The sequence below is a fragment of the Meleagris gallopavo genome, chromosome 6 (genome assembly GCF_905368555.1).
Source record: "Meleagris gallopavo chromosome 6, MGAL_WU_HG_1.1, whole genome shotgun sequence".
Taxonomy (NCBI): Eukaryota; Metazoa; Chordata; class Aves; order Galliformes; family Phasianidae; genus Meleagris; species Meleagris gallopavo.
In genome coordinates this window covers 17,718,023-17,738,946 of record NC_139409.1, presented here as the reverse complement: position 1 = coordinate 17,738,946, position 20,924 = coordinate 17,718,023, and the positions used below count along the sequence as shown (strand labels likewise).

The 20,924-nt window shown below is 36.0% G+C and overlaps 1 protein-coding gene across 1 annotated transcript in view; it reads right to left on the bottom strand.

The window, feature by feature from the left end:
- Positions 1-20,924, bottom strand: part of DNAJC1 (DnaJ heat shock protein family (Hsp40) member C1) — a 94,026-nt gene that overhangs the window by 34,898 nt on the left and 38,204 nt on the right. The window contains exons 4-7 of the mRNA XM_085227290.1: positions 18,731-18,896; positions 17,757-17,854; positions 16,601-16,694; positions 7,030-7,120 (exon numbers count right to left, since the gene is read on the bottom strand). Of these exons, the coding sequence (XP_085083416.1) occupies positions 7,030-7,120; positions 16,601-16,694; positions 17,757-17,854; positions 18,731-18,896 (449 nt within the window). The remainder of the gene's footprint in view (positions 1-7,029; positions 7,121-16,600; positions 16,695-17,756; positions 17,855-18,730; positions 18,897-20,924) is intronic.

Genomic DNA, 20,924 nt, shown 5'->3' with positions numbered 1-20,924 from the left:
TAGTAGCTTCTGAAGTCGGTGCTCAGATTTACAAGGACAGGTAACAACGACTTCACAAACTATTCACTGCAAATACATCAACAAAAATATTTTATGGAGTTACCTTAAATGACAGATTCTATCACTGTATTTCGACCCTGCAAAACCACAAGTGGTCATGTGGAATTACATAACTGTGAACACACTGATACAGTTGATTTTTCATGTATTTTGCACCTCATAAGTTACTGTTTGCAAATTTTCACTCTCAAAAGATGCAAATAGCTAACGCCTGAATATATCTAACTTTAACATCAAAATTTAGAGCCCAGTCTCTAAATAGATTACCTATGCTCCTTCTTTACTTGTAGAAGTAATTCTGTAACATTATGTCCAGAGGGCATTGCATCCCACTTTAAAATCCATCATTAAAGCCAGCATGTGGGCCTTCTTCAGGCAGATGAATGAGAGAAGAAGACATGAAGCAGATAAGACATCCTTCTGTTTTTAACTACAAAAGGAAAGAGAAATCTCATCTAGAGAAGATGGCTGCATATTCTCAAACAAGCACACAACTAGAATTAAAAAACCTGTCTCCGTTTTCTCCTATGCAGATACTGAAAGATGAAGGAGTTCAGCATATCCTTTACATTCTGCAATGGCTGTCATACACACTGAAATTAAAAAAATAAACAGGACTGAAGTCACAGCACCTTTGACACAGCACTCCCCAAAACTCACTGAAAAGTTTCAACCTCGAATTTTCGAAGCCAGGCGAATATTTACTGTTTGAAGATAGACGAGGAGTATTTAAGATGGGAAAATAATGGCACATCAAGACTTCTGCTGGAATGGCAATGGGCTTCAAGTATTGCTGGCAAAAACTTGGTTTATGCACACTTCTAAAGAATGCTGTTCAGAAGTAATGATGCACAGTACTAAGCTTCAACTTAAGGCAACAGAGCACTGTGCTTCTTTTAAGTGGAGAAAGGAGAACAGGTTGATGAAATTTAATTCTGCCAAACATCAGAAGTCACATCAGACACAGAGGGGGAAAATCTGTTTCTATGCTATCTTTTCGTTATCAGTTCTTCAGCTGGAAGACCAAAAGATACTCCTGACCTGACTTGCTGCTTTTCTCTAAAAAGAATAAGGCTTGCGCTTTCTATGTATTAAATGAGCCTAGAGAGCTAAATACTGTATCAGCTAAGGCCTGATGGACAATCGGGCCTGGTGCTGCTGCCACAACTAGTATCTTCAGATGCGATACAAATCTTGAAACACAAGTATTCCCTTAATATAGCCATTTCCTAGTGGTGCTGGGTTTAGAACATGCAGCTATCAGGCCTGATAAGACCCCTATGTCCCTTGTGGGAAACAATATCCAGTGGACCTGAATTATGACCAGAGTTACTGGTGCTCACATGACTAAATGCAGTGGAGATGGATGGTCTGGGTGAAATCAGAACAAGATTTAAAGCTCAACAGGGTAAACGAATATCTTACTCTCACTGCTATATTCTGTGAATATTATATATTTTAATTGTAAAGATACAGTGTACTACCTCTTCTAGTTTATCAGGTAGAATTAAAAAAGGTAGCAGCAAAAAATAAATGGATAATCCAATATCATAAGCACCATGGAGACTGTTTGATTGCTGTATTCTAAGAACTGACTTCTATACACTACTGGTCATTCTGCAGTAGGAAAAATTAATTTCTCATTTGCTGAATTCATACCACAAGGATATTAAGTTTCCATATTTTCCGCCAATACAACTATAAAGTTATTCTCTAGAAGATTAAATTTTACTGTGCATTTTATAGTTAACAAAAAGAGATACAATTGTCTGCTATGTTTAAACAGTGTACAAGACACCTATCAATGAGATCCTTAACACATAACCATTAGCTAACTGTTTTACCTGTACAGTACTCACTGCTTCTAAAGGCCTTCACCACTATTACAGAACTGGCTAAATGTTCTGTTGGTTTACGGCATAACGATTCAGGTGTTGAAGTCTGATGAATGACTTGCAGATAATTTGGATTTGTTAGTCCTTCTGCCTCGTTAACACATTAATTTTACTGTATCAATGGCAGAATTAATACTATCTGGCTAATGTTGATTTGCTTTAGAATCTATCAGCTGTCATTTTCAGACAACAAAGAATCACCTAGCATTTTCGACTGAGAGCACCATGTAATAATAGCACCTTTTTAATGAAAAGTAGCACGAAACTGTATTTTTAAAGTTTTTGGAAAACTATATTCTAATTTTACCTGTCAGATGATGGAACTTCTAAAGAATTCTAAGAGCATTAAAAACCTTCAAAGAAAAAAGACTACTACATATAGGAAAGAAGAAAGGGGAGAAAATAGTGCTGAACTTCTGCGTGTGAGACATGAAGCTGAAGTTCCCTCTCTCAGCAAGGCCTGTAAGCTTCCATTTCAGCATCAAGAAACACACGCTAAAAAAAAGACACCAATGTCTTGAAAATCATAGAAAGCAGGATATTGACTGTTATCCCATGTGTTGATGAGCAAAACCAAACACAGACAGCAAGCATTGTTGTGGCATGTCACTGAGATACTGCAACACGATCTCTTTCAACACTTACCAACCTAACTATAAAAGACAAACAAGCACTTAAAGCATTAAAATTTGCTTAAACATGACACAAAAAAATTGCCATGTACAGCAACACAGTCAGATGTACTACAACAGATCCATAAGTCCAAAAAAATTGTTGGCCTAAAGTTTAGGCTGTCTACTGAAAAAAACTGAGCAAATAAATTCAATATTGAAATTATGGGGCAAATACTTCTGTTAAAAAAATACACATTTTTGTTTTCATAATAAAATCAATGGGATTACATGAATGCATCAGAGTCACATAAATACACGTGCTGCACAGAGACGGAGAAGTCAGCTTATTTTTGAGCAAAGAGACTAAAAGCTTCCTTAGTGATGAATATATCCTCAACTTCACAAAAATGCCCAAAAAGGCTTGATGCCTTTCACATTCTCTTCTGAACATTCACTGTTCCCCATGCTTCTTGCTCTCCTCAAATACCTCATCCAATAACAAGAAAAGGCTAGGCTAAGAATCTAATATTTAAGAACTGATTAATCTGCCTTGGAACAAACAAAAAATGAAACATGAGCCTCTTTTAAGCAAACCTCATAAAATTATCTATTAAGATGAACATTTATTTTTTTGTAAAGTCTGAAGGAAGTTTTGCAGGAAGAGGCATCACACTGACTAGCTGATACAACTGCAAAAAGCACCTAAGCTGCAAGTTCAGAATCCCTTTAGAAGGCCTGCAAAAACAGTCAGTAAAACAAATGATACTTAGTTTGCCATAAATAGGCTTCAGAGGTAACAATTAAGTGATCAGAACATTCACACCCACACTAACAAAAAACCCCATGCATTATATGAAATAATTTTCTCCAAACCTCCTGTCAGCAACTTACTGCATTTTGGCAGGGATCAATACTAAACACAATAATTCAACATGTTCATCAATTATTTGGAAATAAATGAAAAGTCGCCTTTGGTATATTGCTGGATTACGTAAACGGGCAAAATCGTTCACAGTGAAGAGGAAACTGCAGTAAGATTTAGGAACATGGACTGGCTGACAGTCTGGGATTATTCAAATCAAAAGCATTTCGGATCACCAATAAAATAAATTACACAGCTTAGGACCTTAGGCCATATCTGCACTTAAATGCAGTGTGTGCAGGGAGCCTTTGATGTAAGAGCTTAAAGTTACGGTAGCACAAGTGATCAGAAACGAGCTATCAGAGCTGTGGAGCTAATGCAATCTGTGATTCTGTAAACAGAACACTGATAACACTAGAAACATGATTTTATAATCAGAAGATGGCAAATATTAGAACACTATGTAAAAAGCCAGGGTACAATATCTGCAGCTATACTGAAAAAACAATTTAGTACCGAAAAGCCGCAGTAATTAAGGGCTAAAGAAATGCTTTCATATAAAGAAAATTTGTAGATACAGTCAAGTTCTTATTCTAAACATGGAAAAATGCTAATAATAAAAACGCGAAAGCTAGAGAAATCCACACTGAAATTAAGATACAACTATATAACACTAAAATTAATTATTTAAACAAATCCCCTCGTGCAGAGCTGTAGGCCACGACAAGGCTTCCTCTTCTCTGGGCTGAACAAATCAAGGCAGCTCAGATCCTCTCAATTTAGCATCATTTGCAAGCTGCCTTAGTATGCATTCCAAAGTCCTGCATCCAAAACACTGATGAAAACCTTAAGGAGAACTAGTCCCAGAATGGAGCCCTGCAGAATCCCACTACTGACTGGCTACCAGCCTGATGTAACCCATTTATTAGAACCCTCTGAGTCCAACCCATCAGTCAATTGCTCACCCACTGCATTTGTCTACCTATATGCTGGCTGGGTATCTTGTCCAGAATACTTATTCTATTTCACATCCCATGACTACAAAAAACAAGACTATCATTGCCAGATGCAGAGATTATATGCAACTGTGACAGTACTGGAAAAGGTGACAGTTATATCAATTAAAGTACTTTCATTTTAAGAGGAATAATGTGTTCTGGTATCCAAATATAAAAAGGACAAAAAAAAGGTAATGCAAAGCATTTCTATTTTGGTGGCTAAAACAAAGATATCCGTAATTGCACACAAAAAACCATATATTTTCTAGGAATAAAGTCTGTACTATCAGTTGCTTTATTCTGCAGGGTAAATTGTGAAGCTGCTATATGCAGGAGAAATGAGTATTTTGAATGGACTGAGAAGTGATAAATAGCGCAAAGCACTGACAAACTAAGTCAGAATTATGCACAGTTTTGATATACCAAGAAAATACTTTTTCCACCCTCCTTCCCAAATATGGTACTTTAATGACATCTCAGTATCATCCTCTTTCTCTTGGCAAATTATGTTTTCCTCCTCTGATACCCTTCTCTGGTTTTAGTTCAAGGTGCCTACAGATGACTGAACATTTTCAGTAGGAAAGCAGACAGACATGGAGGTAAACTAGCAATTAGGTCATGAAAAAACAAGCACTGTAAAGTATTAGCTATTGCTAATCTGCATGAGATGCATTTACTCAATTAGATAGATGGAACTGTTATTAGGAACTCACACTCCATGGACTGCCTCTAAAATTAAGAATGGGGACAAGTGATCACCAAATGCACATTTGATGATTTACAACCTTGTTATGCTATTCCAAAGAGGACAATGAAGAACAATATAATGAAATAAACAGTGTTAGCAGATGCTTTGCATGCAGGCTTCTGGAAAAAAAACATTTGCTCAGTTTTTCCCCTACAGTAACATAGATGCATCTCTTTTTTTTCTCTTGTAAATATCATTTCTTCTAGAAAAAGCAACTGATGGCTCATTCTGTTACCCAGCAATAGCACTGCTATAGTTGACCAAATTAATTCCATGCCCTATTTCAAACTCCACTAATTACAGGTGGTGAGTACTAATCTCTCCTCCTGCTCCAGATGTGTGACATCAGGTCTCCTTACAGACAGAGGGGTCGGATGCCAGGTGACACCCTGGTGTGACAGAGGACAGGGTAGTGCTTCTGCAACAACTCATGGCAGACCTGGAACGGGCAAGGGCACCAAACCTGCACCTCTCAGTGAGAGTATGGCAGAGGCCCACAGAAGAGGAGATAAAAGCAGTAACCCTCACATGACACCTGGCAGATCTGTACAGAGAAGAAACACTGAAAAGTTCATAAATGGCAATAGTGAAACACAGGAGCACAAAGAGTACAATTTTAATGAACTCACAATTCCATCTGCACTTCTGTTTTCAAAATTCATCCTTTTAAAACAATATACACAAAATAGCTAATGAACTTAAATGAAGAACGTGTCCTATTTATGCTGAACAATGCAAAACATCACTATCTGGCAATTTAACAAATTTTTAGCATAACTGAAGTCAAGACCCATTTCAAGGGCCCATTTTTTGATCGGTATCTCAAACATAGCTGCAGACCTCCCCAGCAAGCACTAAATGCACTATCCTGCTAGATTGACTAGGGTCCACAGTGTTCAATGGGATGCTAAATATTACCTGTTTTCTTAAAAACAACAACAACAACAACAAAGTTTTAGCTACAGTTGAGTTAGGAATTATTGCTGAAGCTCGATCTTGTTTCTGGTTTTATAGAATCAAGCTATTTTGAAAATATAAATAATGCAGCTGTATTTTAAGTGCCCAAAGGCTTATGTGTACTCAAAGCTAGTAAATTATTATAGAGGACTCAGTGCACTTGTCAGAATAGAAGAACTTAAAAGCATGCACTTAAGTACAGAAAATAAAGCAAGCACATAAAAACACAAACAAAAATCTTTTAAAATTGTCCTCAGAAGAAAGCAGGTTTAATCACTGTCTAAAGGAAATAACTGAAGGAAGAAAAGGAAGTCACATATAATTATTCTGAATACTTCATAATGGGAAATGCTAATTGCCTTCTCTGGTCTTCTATGAAAGTACAAAGACTTTTAAGACATTTATTTCAACAGCAGCAAGAATCTCTCTCCTAAGACCGCACCCATGCATCTGGAAATTCAAATTATCTTCACTTTTTATTTGTAATGAAAATAAACTGAATTTATATAAAAGAAGTCCAAAAAAATTATTTTAAATGGTTATTTACAGAAAAAAAAAAAATGTTATAATGCTGAAAAAGCAGAGGTCACTTCTCCCTATTTCAAGATCTATGCTTTTGAGATTTCCCTCTCCTGTAAAGCAACATTTCTAGCAAAGCATGCTCTTCTGGATACTACCTAACTATAAACTGAGTTTATGCTTCTACAGAAGCAAGCCAGCAGTATACTGTGAAATTACAGTCACAAAATTAAAATCCCATTTAAATTTAACAGCAGTACAGAAATATATAAAGCACATATTGTAGAAGATTATAAAAACATTTGTTCACATACATCTCGCTGAGTAGGTAGATTATATTATATCTTTGTTTATTAAGACAGTGGTAAAAACTCACTCTGAAGTGTTTCAAGTTCAGCCTTAGCCAGGGCATCTTCTTTCTCCTTCATTTTTGTTTCTTTATATTCTACATATAATTGTCTGGCATCCTTTAAGAAAATGTTGCAATGACATTAGCATCCTTATACAAACAAGTTATTGCAATGGCTCTGTTTTAATTTCTCATTTAACCTCCCCAAAAAAATATTAAGATACATTTACTTCCTTGAAATACAGGATTTTTCAGTACATAAACTATTTGCTTAGAATGTAGAACTTTTTGTGTAATAAAGGTTTTAATGTAATAGCGTTGATATTATAGGTTACGATGCTTATTGACAACCTAAAAAGGAAAATGGTTAGGAAAACATCTCTGATCACTATCTACAGCTTTTTAAAAGTGCATGCACTCACTTTGCTCACATCAGCAATCTGGAAGTTCAAGAAAGAAAGCAGAGTTTTTAATGAGAGCAATGTGTGCAGGACAAACCAAGGCAATTGCCAGGCAGCAATCTTCTTACCACCAACTCATTAAGGTAACACTAACTTACCCCTTTTTTTTAAGCATCTTTTAAACAGCTGTTGAAGTGCTAAAAAAATGAAAACCGAGATTCCTTTTTCTCCCAAGAATTAGATTCTAATCTCAGATCTGTTTAGCATACTTACACATAAAATTAGAAGTCCTGTCACAAATCTTGCAATAAGCTTTACATTTTCAATATCTGATCAATTAGTAATTATAGATTTGTGCCAAAAGCTTTCTACATGCGAGCAACCAGATCACTGAATGAAGAGGTATTGAGTGCTTCCTTACTGTTGCTTATTTAAGATATTTCTGTATTCATCCAGAACCAATGAAACTGTAATATAAGCACCAAAACAGGCAAATTATTTATCCCTTCCAGTCAGACAGAACATTTCTCGTATTACATCAAAATCGATTATAATGGTTAGAATAACTGAAATTTACTTCTTTAAAGTCATTATTTATTCTTGTTATTACACCATAGACCCACCTTACGTATTAAAAAGGTGACCTAAATTTTAATGTAGAAAGTATTGTAAATCTTGGTAAATATTTATTGAATTTCCACTACCATCCCATAAATCTGAGTAAAGGTTGCTCTCATTAAAACAAGTTTAAAACTGAGTTAAGCAGTCATTACCTCTGTATCTAACTGCAGAAGTTATTCAGAAACATTGCTTACTGAAAAGATACTGCAACACAACTGCTCTTTTCATCATACTGCATTATATATCTACCTCTTCAAAGTCACGTGTGGGATGTGGGGCAACAAGGAGTACAGAATTTTGTTCTGGGCAGAGCATTGTAATGCTTCAGAGAAACTCCACTGATACAAGACAACATTCCACAATTAGGTTTCCTCTTCTCCAAAATACTTTTTCTTACTCCCTCTCTTTTTACATTTGGGTTTGGGAAACAAGAATTCATATTTCTCTGCCAGGATTATGTAGATCACCCTTAGAAGTTCACAAGTTTAGAACTTCTCACTTCTGGCACACAGCATCCCACGTGCTTACAGCTTTGTTTTGGGGGATGGGGAAGAGGTGCTGTTTTTCAGTAGAAGCAGAGCTAAAAACGTGTAGATGCCATGCAGGAGGACTACCATTTTCTACACTAGGTATTAAGGCCTAAAATAAATACATTCAGTTTGAATGTTGAAACACTGAATCACAGAAGTAGCATTAGTACTGGGTCTCCTTTTGGTTTACTTGCCACATACAGAAACTTTCCTTGTATTCTCCAGATTTGGACTATTTGCATTGCTAAAAAATAGAAACAGCCACAAATGTAATGGTTAACTTCTGCTGCAAGTTTGAGACATTTGGATTGTGCGACCTACGCAGGACTTAGACATGCTGATATCTAAGAAATGCTTTTTTGTTTAAGGATATGATTTCAAAATGACTACAATTAGCCGGCATTTAAATTTAACCCATTTGACACTGAAAGCCAATATTTGATGCTAAATTCTGGAGTAAGATCCATTATTGCTTGTGGGATCTCCAGACAGCAGGCACTAGGGGGTAACTGTCAATCTCTCCAGCATGTCAATCACAGAACAATTGGAAATGTGGCTCAGACAAAAATGAGACACAATAGCTGAACAACAAAGAAAACTAGTCAGAAGCACGTAAATGAAATTTACTAGTATTGCTGCTTTAGAGATATAAAATGGATTATCACTGAAATGATGTCATATGCAGGTAAAAAATGCAACATTTGTTTTTTATCTTATTAATCATATATTTTATCTGATACCATAATCAGAAAAAAAAAAACAACCACAGGGATATTGAGCATTCTGAAGCACATATAATGATGTATACATGTAAAGCAAATCAACAAAATGAATCAAAGTGGATTTCGGAGATTTGAAAATCAAAATCTTCCCACCAAAGCACAAGAAATAGCTCTACAGGTTGTGAAGAGAAACCGGAAGACATACCTGACAAGAGATTTCAGCCAGATACAAACTATATGAATACTATACGTGTTAAGTTACAACACAATAAGCACTGGAGAACATATAAAAATAGGAGTTTCTTTGGAGAAAACTTCTGTTTTTACATGAATAAGCACATTTTGAATAGTACCAGTCTAAGAAATGAACAGTTTTCAAGCATATTTAGTTTTAGCAGGAATAGAATTTCAAAATAGATTTACATTCAGATTTTTTACTTTTCTGAAGTGATAAATTTAAATAATCCTTTTGTCTCAATACAAATACTTTGGGGATAAAATAACTGCACAATTGCCCTAAAAACAGCCGCAGTACAGATACAGCCACTTCCAAGTTACCATTCTTTTCCTAAGACTCAGTAACCAATTTCTTTTTAAAACATCTTGCCTTTTTTTTTGCCCAAGAGGAGAAAATACGCACCTCAGAATTTTGTACCTGTATAATTCACCTTCAACAGGTAATAAACATGAGAAAAGCAACATTTTGATCCTTCAGGAGGTAGAAAGGGACTGAGGAAAGATGCATACAAAGCTTGGAACTGTTCCAACTAAAGCTTGCAACTTAACCACTCAATATAACATTTTGTTCTCATTTGCAGGTGAGTGAGATATTCTCAAAAAAAAAAAAAAAAAAAAAAAGCAGAACACAAATACATGACTTCACTATTAAAGCAGTAATATATATGTAGTCGAGCAAAAAGAATAATGAACACTGGATTATTATGCTATGATTCAAATATTCACTTTCCAAGAAGGAACAGAATGAGAAAATAATGTTTTAGAGTTTCAAAATTGTGCAGCTAGAATATCCAAATCATGTCAACTGCTCTGTATAGGAAGCTCTTGTGACTACTCTTACATTTTAACTAAAAATTTCAAAAAGTACTGCAGACGAAAAATGAAATTGACAGATAAACTATTCATTAACATATTTTCAATATTTTAATCACAAATAACTAAGAATACAGTAAAATTGTTGTATTTCACTTTTGCTCTAAATTAGTCAATAAATGTGAGTCTCCTGCCAACAAATTTGAGGTTGCCAGGAGAAAGCTGCACTTATTACTGAGCTATGTACAAGTACAGAAATTCTTGATACTGGACTTTTAAGGTTTTTGTTTGCTTGTTTGTTTTTCAAACATAGCTGAAGTATAAATAAACTGCTCTAATCCTGTAACTAAAATCTTAAGTTTTGACTAAGACTCAGTGGCTCCAGCCTCTCCTTGACTTTTGGGAAGGGAAGGTGACGAGGTTTTGTTGGTTTGTTTGTTTTGGGGGAGGGGAAGGGGAGAGTCGTTGGTGGCAGCTTTCTTTCATCCAGTTGATCTTCCTGGCTTCCTGGTCTACCTCAGAAAGACAACAGATTAACAGAAATAAGGCAAACAATGGAAACAACTTGCATTGTTTGATCATGTATGAATCTTCATTATAGATTCTGTGATAGAACCAACTTCACATTCTACTTCTCTGGAGTGAGGGATTAACACAAAAATACCTGCACCTCCCTCTCTGAATTTACAGTTAACTGGAAACTCCGTTAAAAGTAGATTTTAAATTGGTACACTTAAATAATTTTCTCTGCATTAATCGTAAGTTAATCCATCCACTTTAATATTTGCATGAAGTCCGTGGACTAGTTTTTGTCTTTGAGCACAGCGTTCTGGTACAATTTTTACAAGAGTGACAACAGGCACAGAAAGGAGCACATTTGTATGTAACTACTGATGATAAAGTAGTCAAATTAAAATTACTGCACCATCCGACCTTCAGTTGGCTACTTATTGGCAATAAAAATGCCCATCATAATGGCATAGAACTTTTTGATGGGTTTATAGGCTGTAAAAATCAAGTGTTATGGCAACAAATAGTGTAAAAAAAAAAAAAAAAGCTGAACATTGTGATTTAGATTTATTTGTAATTTGCACGTTTACTCAAAGGCAAAAAAAGTAAATAAATGTTCTGTTGGATCAGGAAATTATGCTTTGACCTTGGAAAGCACCAGGTGTGGGCAGGCTCTGCAGCTGTGTATAGCTTGTGGGCAGTCGAAGCAAGTGTCAGATGCACCAGGTGACCAGCAGTGGGCTGTGCTAATGCAGGATCTGATGGGTATTCCAGATCCACAGCGAGAAAACAAAGGCAGCCAGAAGGGGGAACTGCAAGGCCTCCCCAGGAACCCCATTCATGCCCAGTGAAGCCTCCTACCCCAACAGAACAGCCCAATTCACTGAGAGCCAACATCACCTCGCACTCACAAGCTACGCTCCTCCAAAATGCTGAGATATGCAGCCATACACCAAGGGATTGTTTCAAGGAGCAGAACAAAACTGGCCACCACAGCACAATACACAAAGACAAGTTTATTTTGTGTCTTATGTTCACTTAAAACTTTTACTATGCAACAAAGCACATTTTTTCACTCAGGTATCAGACAGTAAGCACCCTTTTAGAGGTAGATTATTTTCGCTCACTTGCATACACCCAGAGTACTTGTTTTATCATCCACTCTCCTCTGACCTTTATCTAAGCTTCTAATTGACCTCAGGGTCAAGAGCTTCATCCCTACTTTGGTTCTCCCAACTGCTGCAAAACAGAAAGAAACAGAGCAAATGGGCAATCACTCGTGCCACACATCCTGCATCTGCTCACTCCCCTCAACTTATACCAACATCAGTGCTGTACATCAGGCTGCAACGACTCAAAACTGTGTAACCTACAAATTATGGAGATATTTAAACTTTGGCACTTGAATAAATCCTTTCAAAAATCTATTTTTTTAAAGACTTAACTCAATAAATTTTATTTTAATTTCACATTCTGATTTTATATAAAAGTCATATGTGAAGACAAAACCAACCCACATAAATGTTTGCTGACCTAATCAAATCCTGCTTAAAAGCTAACTTTGCCAAAGGAGATGCCCTGCTGGCAAAGCCTCTTGAGTTTAATGACACATTGCCAATCCGTTTAAGGCCAGAGTCTGAACCATCTCTAAGCAGGTGTTGAAATGTAATCACGGATTAAAAGAAAACCTGAGGAAAAAATGCCAAGAAATTAAACACCTCTGGGTCACTAGTTTGAATCTATTCCAGGCTACTAAATCAGCTACAGTAATTACCATCTGGTAGTCTACATAAAAATAAATTACTGGCCTTTTTGTTTTAATTCACTTCATACTACGCAAAGGTCTTTACAAACAAAAGTTTCAGTAGTAACTAACTGAAAGCTTTGTTCATAATCTTGCTAGGTTGTACCCACTGCAGCTACATATTGAGCATGAACTGCCTTCTCACTGCTGAAGAGCACCAGAAGCTCTTCCAACAGCAAACTGAAAGGGTCTGCAATACGCCTACCTTATTACTGACAGAAGATAAAAGGGAAGTTTATTTTCTTAATAAGAATCAAGTTCTGCATGAGACAAACAAAAACACTTCCTGCTTCATTACTCTCCTAACAACAGTAGGAACATAATTCAACTAATAAAAACCATATCCTAGTGCTGAAGTTGGTGTAAAAATAAGCACACTTGTAACTAGGCTTCACCACAGAAAGTTGGAAGAAATGTAGCTGTCAGCAACGCAAACAAACATACTTATCTTCAGTTTTTGGAATAAAATATTTCGTGAAGAATAATTAAGAACATTTTTAAGAAATGCCACCTCTTAAGTTGCATGTCTGCACATCCAAGAAAAAAACCTCTCATCAGCTATTTTGGGAATAAACTGCATTTCACTTGACTCTTCTGCCACAAAGAAAAAAGATAATTAGCAAAACTGTCTATTCTGTATTACATGCACCATTTGAACTGAAATTCTTGCACACTATATTTAGCTGTGTTATTTCTTTGTGAGACCAACGTTCAGTTCCAGCAAGCATTTTTATTGAGTTTTTTGGTTTTTAAGTAAATAGCCTTCTTCCAGGTCATTCTCATGACCCTAGAAATAACTTGCATTCTTTGTTCTATCTTTTTCTTGTGTCTTCATTAGAAGAATTAAAATCTGTAATAGCCAATGTAATTTACTCTCCGCTTAATACTTCTTTCCCATCACAGATATTTGATTGATGATACATTTATGTTTTCCTTTCCCTTCACTTCTTGAAATAAGCTTTAAGATGTTGTTTTCACCCTGAAATTGAACTACACTAAACGCAGGGATATAAAAACCTATGTAGTTTTCCTCAAAATACAATTGTCAACAGTTAAAAAAACAATCATTTTTGAGTTTCTCTCATTCTCCTCTCACTCATTTTTCTTCCAGTTTCTTGACATAAAATGCAGACTACAATAAAATGGCATAGGCCATCACAGGGGCATGCAAACAAAGCATTTTTCTTCAGTAAAGGCCTACCTTAATTATTTTAAGTGCCTCCTTCTGAAATCTGACATTTTGAAGGAGGAGGGGAAGTAGGAGAAAGACACTCAATTGGATAAATGAGAGTCAGGCATGGGCAGAAGCTCAGCAACCTGAATCCTCAGAGCTGTACTAAGAAGAATATTCACGCTAATTCAGGGGGGGAGGGGAGGATGGATGCGAGGTAAAATGAACCAATTTGAAAAGTGGTAAAAAGTTTAAATTGACTTCCTTACTTACTGAGAAAAAAAAAAAAAAAAAGTTTCCTCTAAGGAAGATTTTTGTGTACACAGGCAGGTATTTTTGTTTTCTTCATTTGAGGAAACAGTTCAGCTATTCCACTGAAAGACTTGAGAGATATGAAACTCAGTAGCAGAAACTACAGCTAATTATAAGCATTGCTAAAATTCAGCCTAACTATAAGCACTGCTAAAACTCAGCCTTTTAACTCCCAATCATGGTATATTTAAATGTGGATTATATTTTTAGAACTTATTCTATGACTGAATTAGTTGTGTATGGATGAAAGCCAACTTTGAAAATAACTTATTGGCTTTTAAATTAGAGAAAAATCATTTAGATAAACCCAATAAAGATCTAGAATCTGCAGCAGATATCCTTATGTCAACCTCATAACAGTTTGTTAATAAATAATTAGCATGTGTAACTAGCACTCAGTATCTGCTGATATCTCATCTTTTAGCTAACCTGCCCTGGTGATTCTACTTACCCTAAAAGCCTAAATACTCTGAAGCCTCAAATCTACATTAGTGTACTGCTGAAGGTAATGGCACTTACATTCAAAGAGGATCTCAGTACGAAGGAATACGGTTATTTTATATTCTTTAAATAGAACTCAGTAGCCCAGAAGTCTCCCTGACCAGCCAGGCAGAACATAAAAATTTTCTTTTGCACTGTTCTTCTCATACCCAATATGAGTTCACTGCTATCATGGTTCTTCAGAAGAGGTGATACTCAGGTAAGTATTTTTAACTAATTAACTGCAATAACTCAGTTATCTGAAATCCTGAAAATTCTTAACATTGAAGCTTACTTGTAATTCATTGCATTTTCACTTACATATATGGCAGGTCATGTTAAAGAACATGGAAGCCCTGGAATTATGCAGCAGCATTATTTAAGAATGGGACAACTCACTCTAGAACCCTGTCTCCTTACACCCTCCTTGCTCTGAAACCTTCCTGCACTGAATTCCTGTAAATTGTGCTTCCCCTGCTACCATATCCCTGGCTTGCTGGTCTTCCATTTTCCATGAGTTATTGGACACCTAATTTTCCACTATCATGAATTTAATGGATTTAAAATACAAAGCAGAAGTGATAAGCTAAGTGTCCACAAAGTTCAAAATATCACCTTTTCTGGCCAGTCTAGCAGAAATGCTGTTTGAACAGAAAAATCTGAAACCCCTACTGCTGACTTCCTAATAGACTATGTCAAGATGAGGAAACAGACAAAATGACAGCTTAGAAACATTACAAGACATCTTAGTTTAAAAATCCTTACAATTATTCCTGTATTCTGTAAGTCTGAGGCTATTTTGCAATTAAAGGAAAAGTACTAGAATTATAAAATAAGTTTTGAAAATGCAGCTGCAACAATTGGTGAAATTAATTTTTTTCTAACTCATCTCAATCAAGGATGAACATCAAAGCTTAACAGTTGATTTAATTATGCAGTCATTTTTACTTTAAAATCATTTAAAGAGATTAAGAAAGGTTGTTTTAATAAAATAACCACATACTCCTGATGAAACATTTAAAAGATGAAGGAATATTAATTTTGCATCTCTCTGTAGGAAAAGTTATAAGCTATAAAAATAGAAGCTGAAAGAACAGACTTCTCCTTACTGCACAAGTTTTACAAGCCTTTTGGCTAACAGATTAGGGGTTATGAATTGTATGAAAGAATTCCAGTTTGTACTCAGACAAATTGAATATTTATGCTAGTTACGATTCAGCATTAATAGTATATTAATAGTACAAACCAAATTAAATCCACCCTTATTTCCTGATGTATACACATTAGTCAGCAGTGAATTAAAAACAAATGGATGTGATCATGGGAAATCAAGAGCTTCTGAAATTTAAAAAGTTATTCTGATAACTGATATTTTTATAATACCTGGTGAACATCAGCTAACTTTTACAATTAACATTATTCATATTTAAAAAAAAAATCCAAAACAAAGCTGTGGCAAGCTTTCCCATGTTTAAGTATCTAAATTACAAAGATAAATTTCTTACTTTACCTTGTTAATTTCAGGTATAAATTTCTATCATTATTCTGTGCCTCAAAAAGAAAGCTCACTCAGTTAGAAGTAAATGCACTGTTCTCTCAAATTTAAATACATGGTGTTTGCCTATTTGAGATAAAAATATCTTCTTAACAGATTGCTTAAAAGATGTTGCTACTTGTAATATAGGTGTCTGCATATATTTTCCTCCTCTTAACATTCCTGTATTTGTGTCCAGCAGGAACTGCTGCTGAAGTCCCTAACATATTAATATAAACTTTTATATACTCACATTTGTATACATTTATGATATTAAAATTATCTCCAAATAATGTTATTTTATGTGTGTGTGTATTTTATAAAAAGTATACGTGTGTGCATGTTTTATATATATATATAAAAGATATAAACTTGAACCAGGAAATTAATATAAACAAGTGCAGTACATGATTATGCGTAACACCATCAAGAAATTTAATAGTTTTAAGTTACAGTACTTTACCTGGAATAGCTGAGGCAAAGCTTTCACAGTGAGACAGAACCATATTCCCAGCTTGCATGGAAGTAAGTCATGCCACTGTGGTTTGTCCAGCGCTCTACAGTCAAACAAAATCACAAGGTTTTTCCACTATTACTACACAATTTCAGAACTCTTTCACTATCCTTTAAAATGATTGGCGCTTGTCAATTCATAAGAAAATGCTTAACTACATAACACAAAAGATACGTTCTGAATATTTATTTCAAAATACATAAAACAACCACCAAATTCTAATCATCTCTGTATTTTAGTATCTCCAAAAGGGCTTTTCTTCCAAGAAAATAAATTCGTAAGCCACATAATCACTTGAGTTTAAAAAAAAAAAAAAAAAAGCTCAAGCCTCAATCAAGTGTTCACAAGTGCTGACAACCAGATATGAAGACTGTAGCATAAACAAAACAATACATAAAAATTAATGCCATTTGCAGTTCACTGAAGCATTACTCACTGATGTCATCAGGAAAGACGACAGGCAGAATGGTCTCTGATCTCCATCCTGCATTGATCCAGTTCATGCCCCTGCTGTGTGAACTATTTAAACCCTTTATTTCTTTCTATGAATCAATAGAAGAAATGGTGGTATCTTTTGGAGTGTCCAAAGTCACTATTTCCCTATGCATTTCTTAACTGAAAAATAGCATTATAAGCCTTCACCAACACGCTTGTTTTCAGTTTAATCAGACAAAGGCATTAAATCAGACATGCATTAAAAAAAAACATAAAAACTCCTTATTTGTTATGTTGATAAATTAAAGGTTAAATAAATTAAAATTAAGAAATTTTAATCAAAAGCAAAAACCTTCGAAGACAGAAAAAGTTGTAAAATCTTCCAAAAAAAAAAAACAAAAAAACAACAACTTGGAGGAACAGCACCCTTCTACATGCAAGACGTCATTAAGTCAGCCTTAGTATTTCCCTTACTGTTCATCTGTTGAATAAATATCACATATTTGTTTACAATATTAAAAACTGAATACACGACGACACTGGGATATTTTATATCAGAGATGAATGTTACAGATTTATCTCTTGTACAAATACTTAAAAAATACAAGGAGAAAATCAAACTAATAGCTGACAAAATGTTTTAAAATACAGAAAACAAGTTTCTTCCCACCTTTCATTTTTTTCAGGAGCAGCAAGTTTTGCTTCATCGGTACTTCTGCCTCCCGTTTTTTTCTTCTTCTCCCTCTTTTTTCTGCTAAGCAGTTCATCCTTGATGTAGAAAGAACTACAGTTACAGGTTATCATTAACATGTAAACCACAAATGTTACTGGGACTCTTCTGTGAAGGGTAAACATTAGAGTAGCATTTATGCAAATGTATCTAGGGGTCCTACATGATTAAGTAAAATGATCTATCTTAACAATAACTGTTGCCATGGCATCCAGTCTTTAAACACACATGAAGTCCAGTTCTGTCACTCATGTGTATCTCCATAGCAATCAAAGTTTTCTAAGAGGAGAAAGCATTCAACTTGCCTCCTTTCTCATTCATCAACTTCAATAATGCAATGGAAAATAAAAAAGTAAATAGATGCTAATGTATGAGTATTTTTCAAGTTATGCTTAGTTTTTTTTTTCTAGTTCGATAAGTGCAATAGACTTTCATATGTAAAACCCCAAAATAATCCAACAGAAATTTGTTTGCACTGCTTATCAACATTAACAAAAACCCAAAACAAAACCAAAAAAAAGCATTTAGCTAAGAACAAAGGCAAAGCATGGATGACTTCTAAATGAATAAAAACTGGTTATTTTTAAGTAACATTTAGGAAAGTCATAAACATGACTACAGGAGCGTATGCCTGCATCAATAAATGACAGAAGAGCTTTTATTCTCCTCCTTTCTGCCAACTATAAACCTAAGAACCATCTCTTATCTATTACCAATTCTTGATAATTCTTGGTTTTGGATTACTATTTCTGACACGTTGAATATCTCATTCTAATTTATAACCATTTTAAATGTAATAATTTTAAAATACAAAAAATTCAGAACAGGGGAAGCGGTAGGGATCCCTATAATATGCTTAGCAGAGAACTCAATGCTAATAATTGAAGCAAGTTTGATTTATTACCAATACTTACCAGCTGTTTTTCCAGGTAGATTGACCAAACCACAGCATAATGACCCACTGTGAGTATAATGAACAAGAGTAATGCCAGCTCAGCATTGCTCATTTTTCTCACCCGCCTGTAGTAGAATACAGGCTGTCGCCAATCTGGTAGTCCATTGATCAGAATATCATCATACCTACAGTAGCAAATATAACAGGCTTTCATGGAGAGCTACAAACGAGACCAGCCCAACCATCCCATCATAAAGCAAAACAAACGGTAATGCACAGACTGCTCGAGCAAAGCGCGCACAAAAGCTCATTTAGCGGTTTTTTTCTTTAGTACAGCGGTGCGTCCTCAGCCAAGCGCCGGGCGCGGAGCCGGGCACAAACAGAACCCACACGGAAACGCGCTCTTTTTTTCACAGCCGGACGTAACCGCGCCGGCCGCGCAGCAGCCCCGCTCGGCCCGCCGCAGAAACGGCGCCGCGGGAAAGGCTAACGGCGCGGGCAGGAGGGGCGAGGAGCGAGGAGAAACGCCTCGACTACCATCGCCCCGTCTTCCTTTCCCAAATTAAAAGCACAAGTGGAGGGGGAGGGGAGGAGCGCCCGCGCTTTTGTTCCGCTTTGCGGCAGCGCCGCAGCCGCGGGCCGCGCTGGCAGCGCGTGGTCAGGAAAGCGCGGCCTGAGCGCGGGGCCACCCAGCTACGCGCAGCGCGGCCTCGCCTCGCTCGCTGCTTGAGAAGCCGCCTCCGAAATCGATCTGTTCTAACGCCGCTTAATTTTGCTAACCCTGCCGTCTCTGCGGGAACCCTTTTTACGATGACTCGTCAGCTTTCCTCCTAACGAAAGTCTCGAGTCATCTCTGTATGCCTGCAGCATCTTTTAATTACGGTGCGCCGACGCCACGGCTGTGCCGAAGATGGGGCGCAGCCGTCCACGACCGCCCTCGTGCCATTCCTTACCTCCTCAGAGCAAAGTTTCCAACACAGACCCCTACAGTAAACGCCACAACCTGAATGCGCTGGCGATGCACAACCTGTTCATCTGGAACTGAGTGCAACTCATTACACATTCTAATCACACCGTTTCCAGAATTAAATCTGTGCTGAAAGGCCTAATTTGGTGCAACACATTGACCAAAATATTTTAATTAAAAATATTCTGAGTTAGTAGCGGGCCTAATTACAGGAATAGAAATAGGGCCTATATTGTCATGCAGGTCAGTAGAACTCAGTAGTAGGTTTTTCTCAAGTAAATTGACCGATCCAGGAATAATAGCGCAGCTGCTAAACTGCCAGTCTTGACATGTAAATCAATTTAAATGCAACAACTGCACTAGCTACTTTGATAGTTATTAAATTGATACCTTGGAGATGCACTAAAAAAAAATTTCCACCGCCAAATTCTTTTTTTTTTTTTAAGCAGAAAAAGAAGCAGTGGTTCTAAATAAAAAATATCCTTTAATTTGGTGCATCCAGAAAAGCTGACTTTGGATACAACATTTGCTCAAGCTGCCGAGCGTTGCTAGGCTCCTGTGCAAAAGATTTAACACTGCGAGATTCCACAGTGCTCCCAGTACATAAAACGTGTATTGCAAAATTGTATCTTCCTTGGCAATGATGAGAGTAGTAGGATTAATATCTATTAGCATAAATTTTGTTGTAACAACATTTTTACTTTCCTAATAAGTTAGGAAGAGTTCATTACCACTGCCTTAACACAAACTCTCTGCTTAAATAAATTGCTTAGCAAGCAATTTCAAAACTAAAACTTATTTTTGAAGAATGTAGTAATGTTTTAGCATTTAAAAATAATAATTTATTTGCTAAAACATTCCATACTTTTATTCTAGAATAAAAACCACATATTTTAGAACCAAAACCTCTTTTTAAAATTAGACTGATATGTCTCCACAAAATATGTTCTGCCATTGACAGCTTCAGAGAAATAAATATTCAAAATTGAGAAAAAAACAAATTGCTTTAATACTACTATAAATTTATTAAGCATTTGTTTCCTTGTACAATAGGAAATGTTAATTGAGACACTGAAAAATTTGCCCACAGATTTAAATAGTGTCCATATACGCTAATGGTTACAATCTCATAATAGTCAAAACAGGGCTGGGAAAAAATGTTTGACAACCGCATTCTATTATAAATTATCTGTTAAGAAAAATAAATTAAGACAGCAGAGTCTCTTGCATTAAACACTTTAAACAG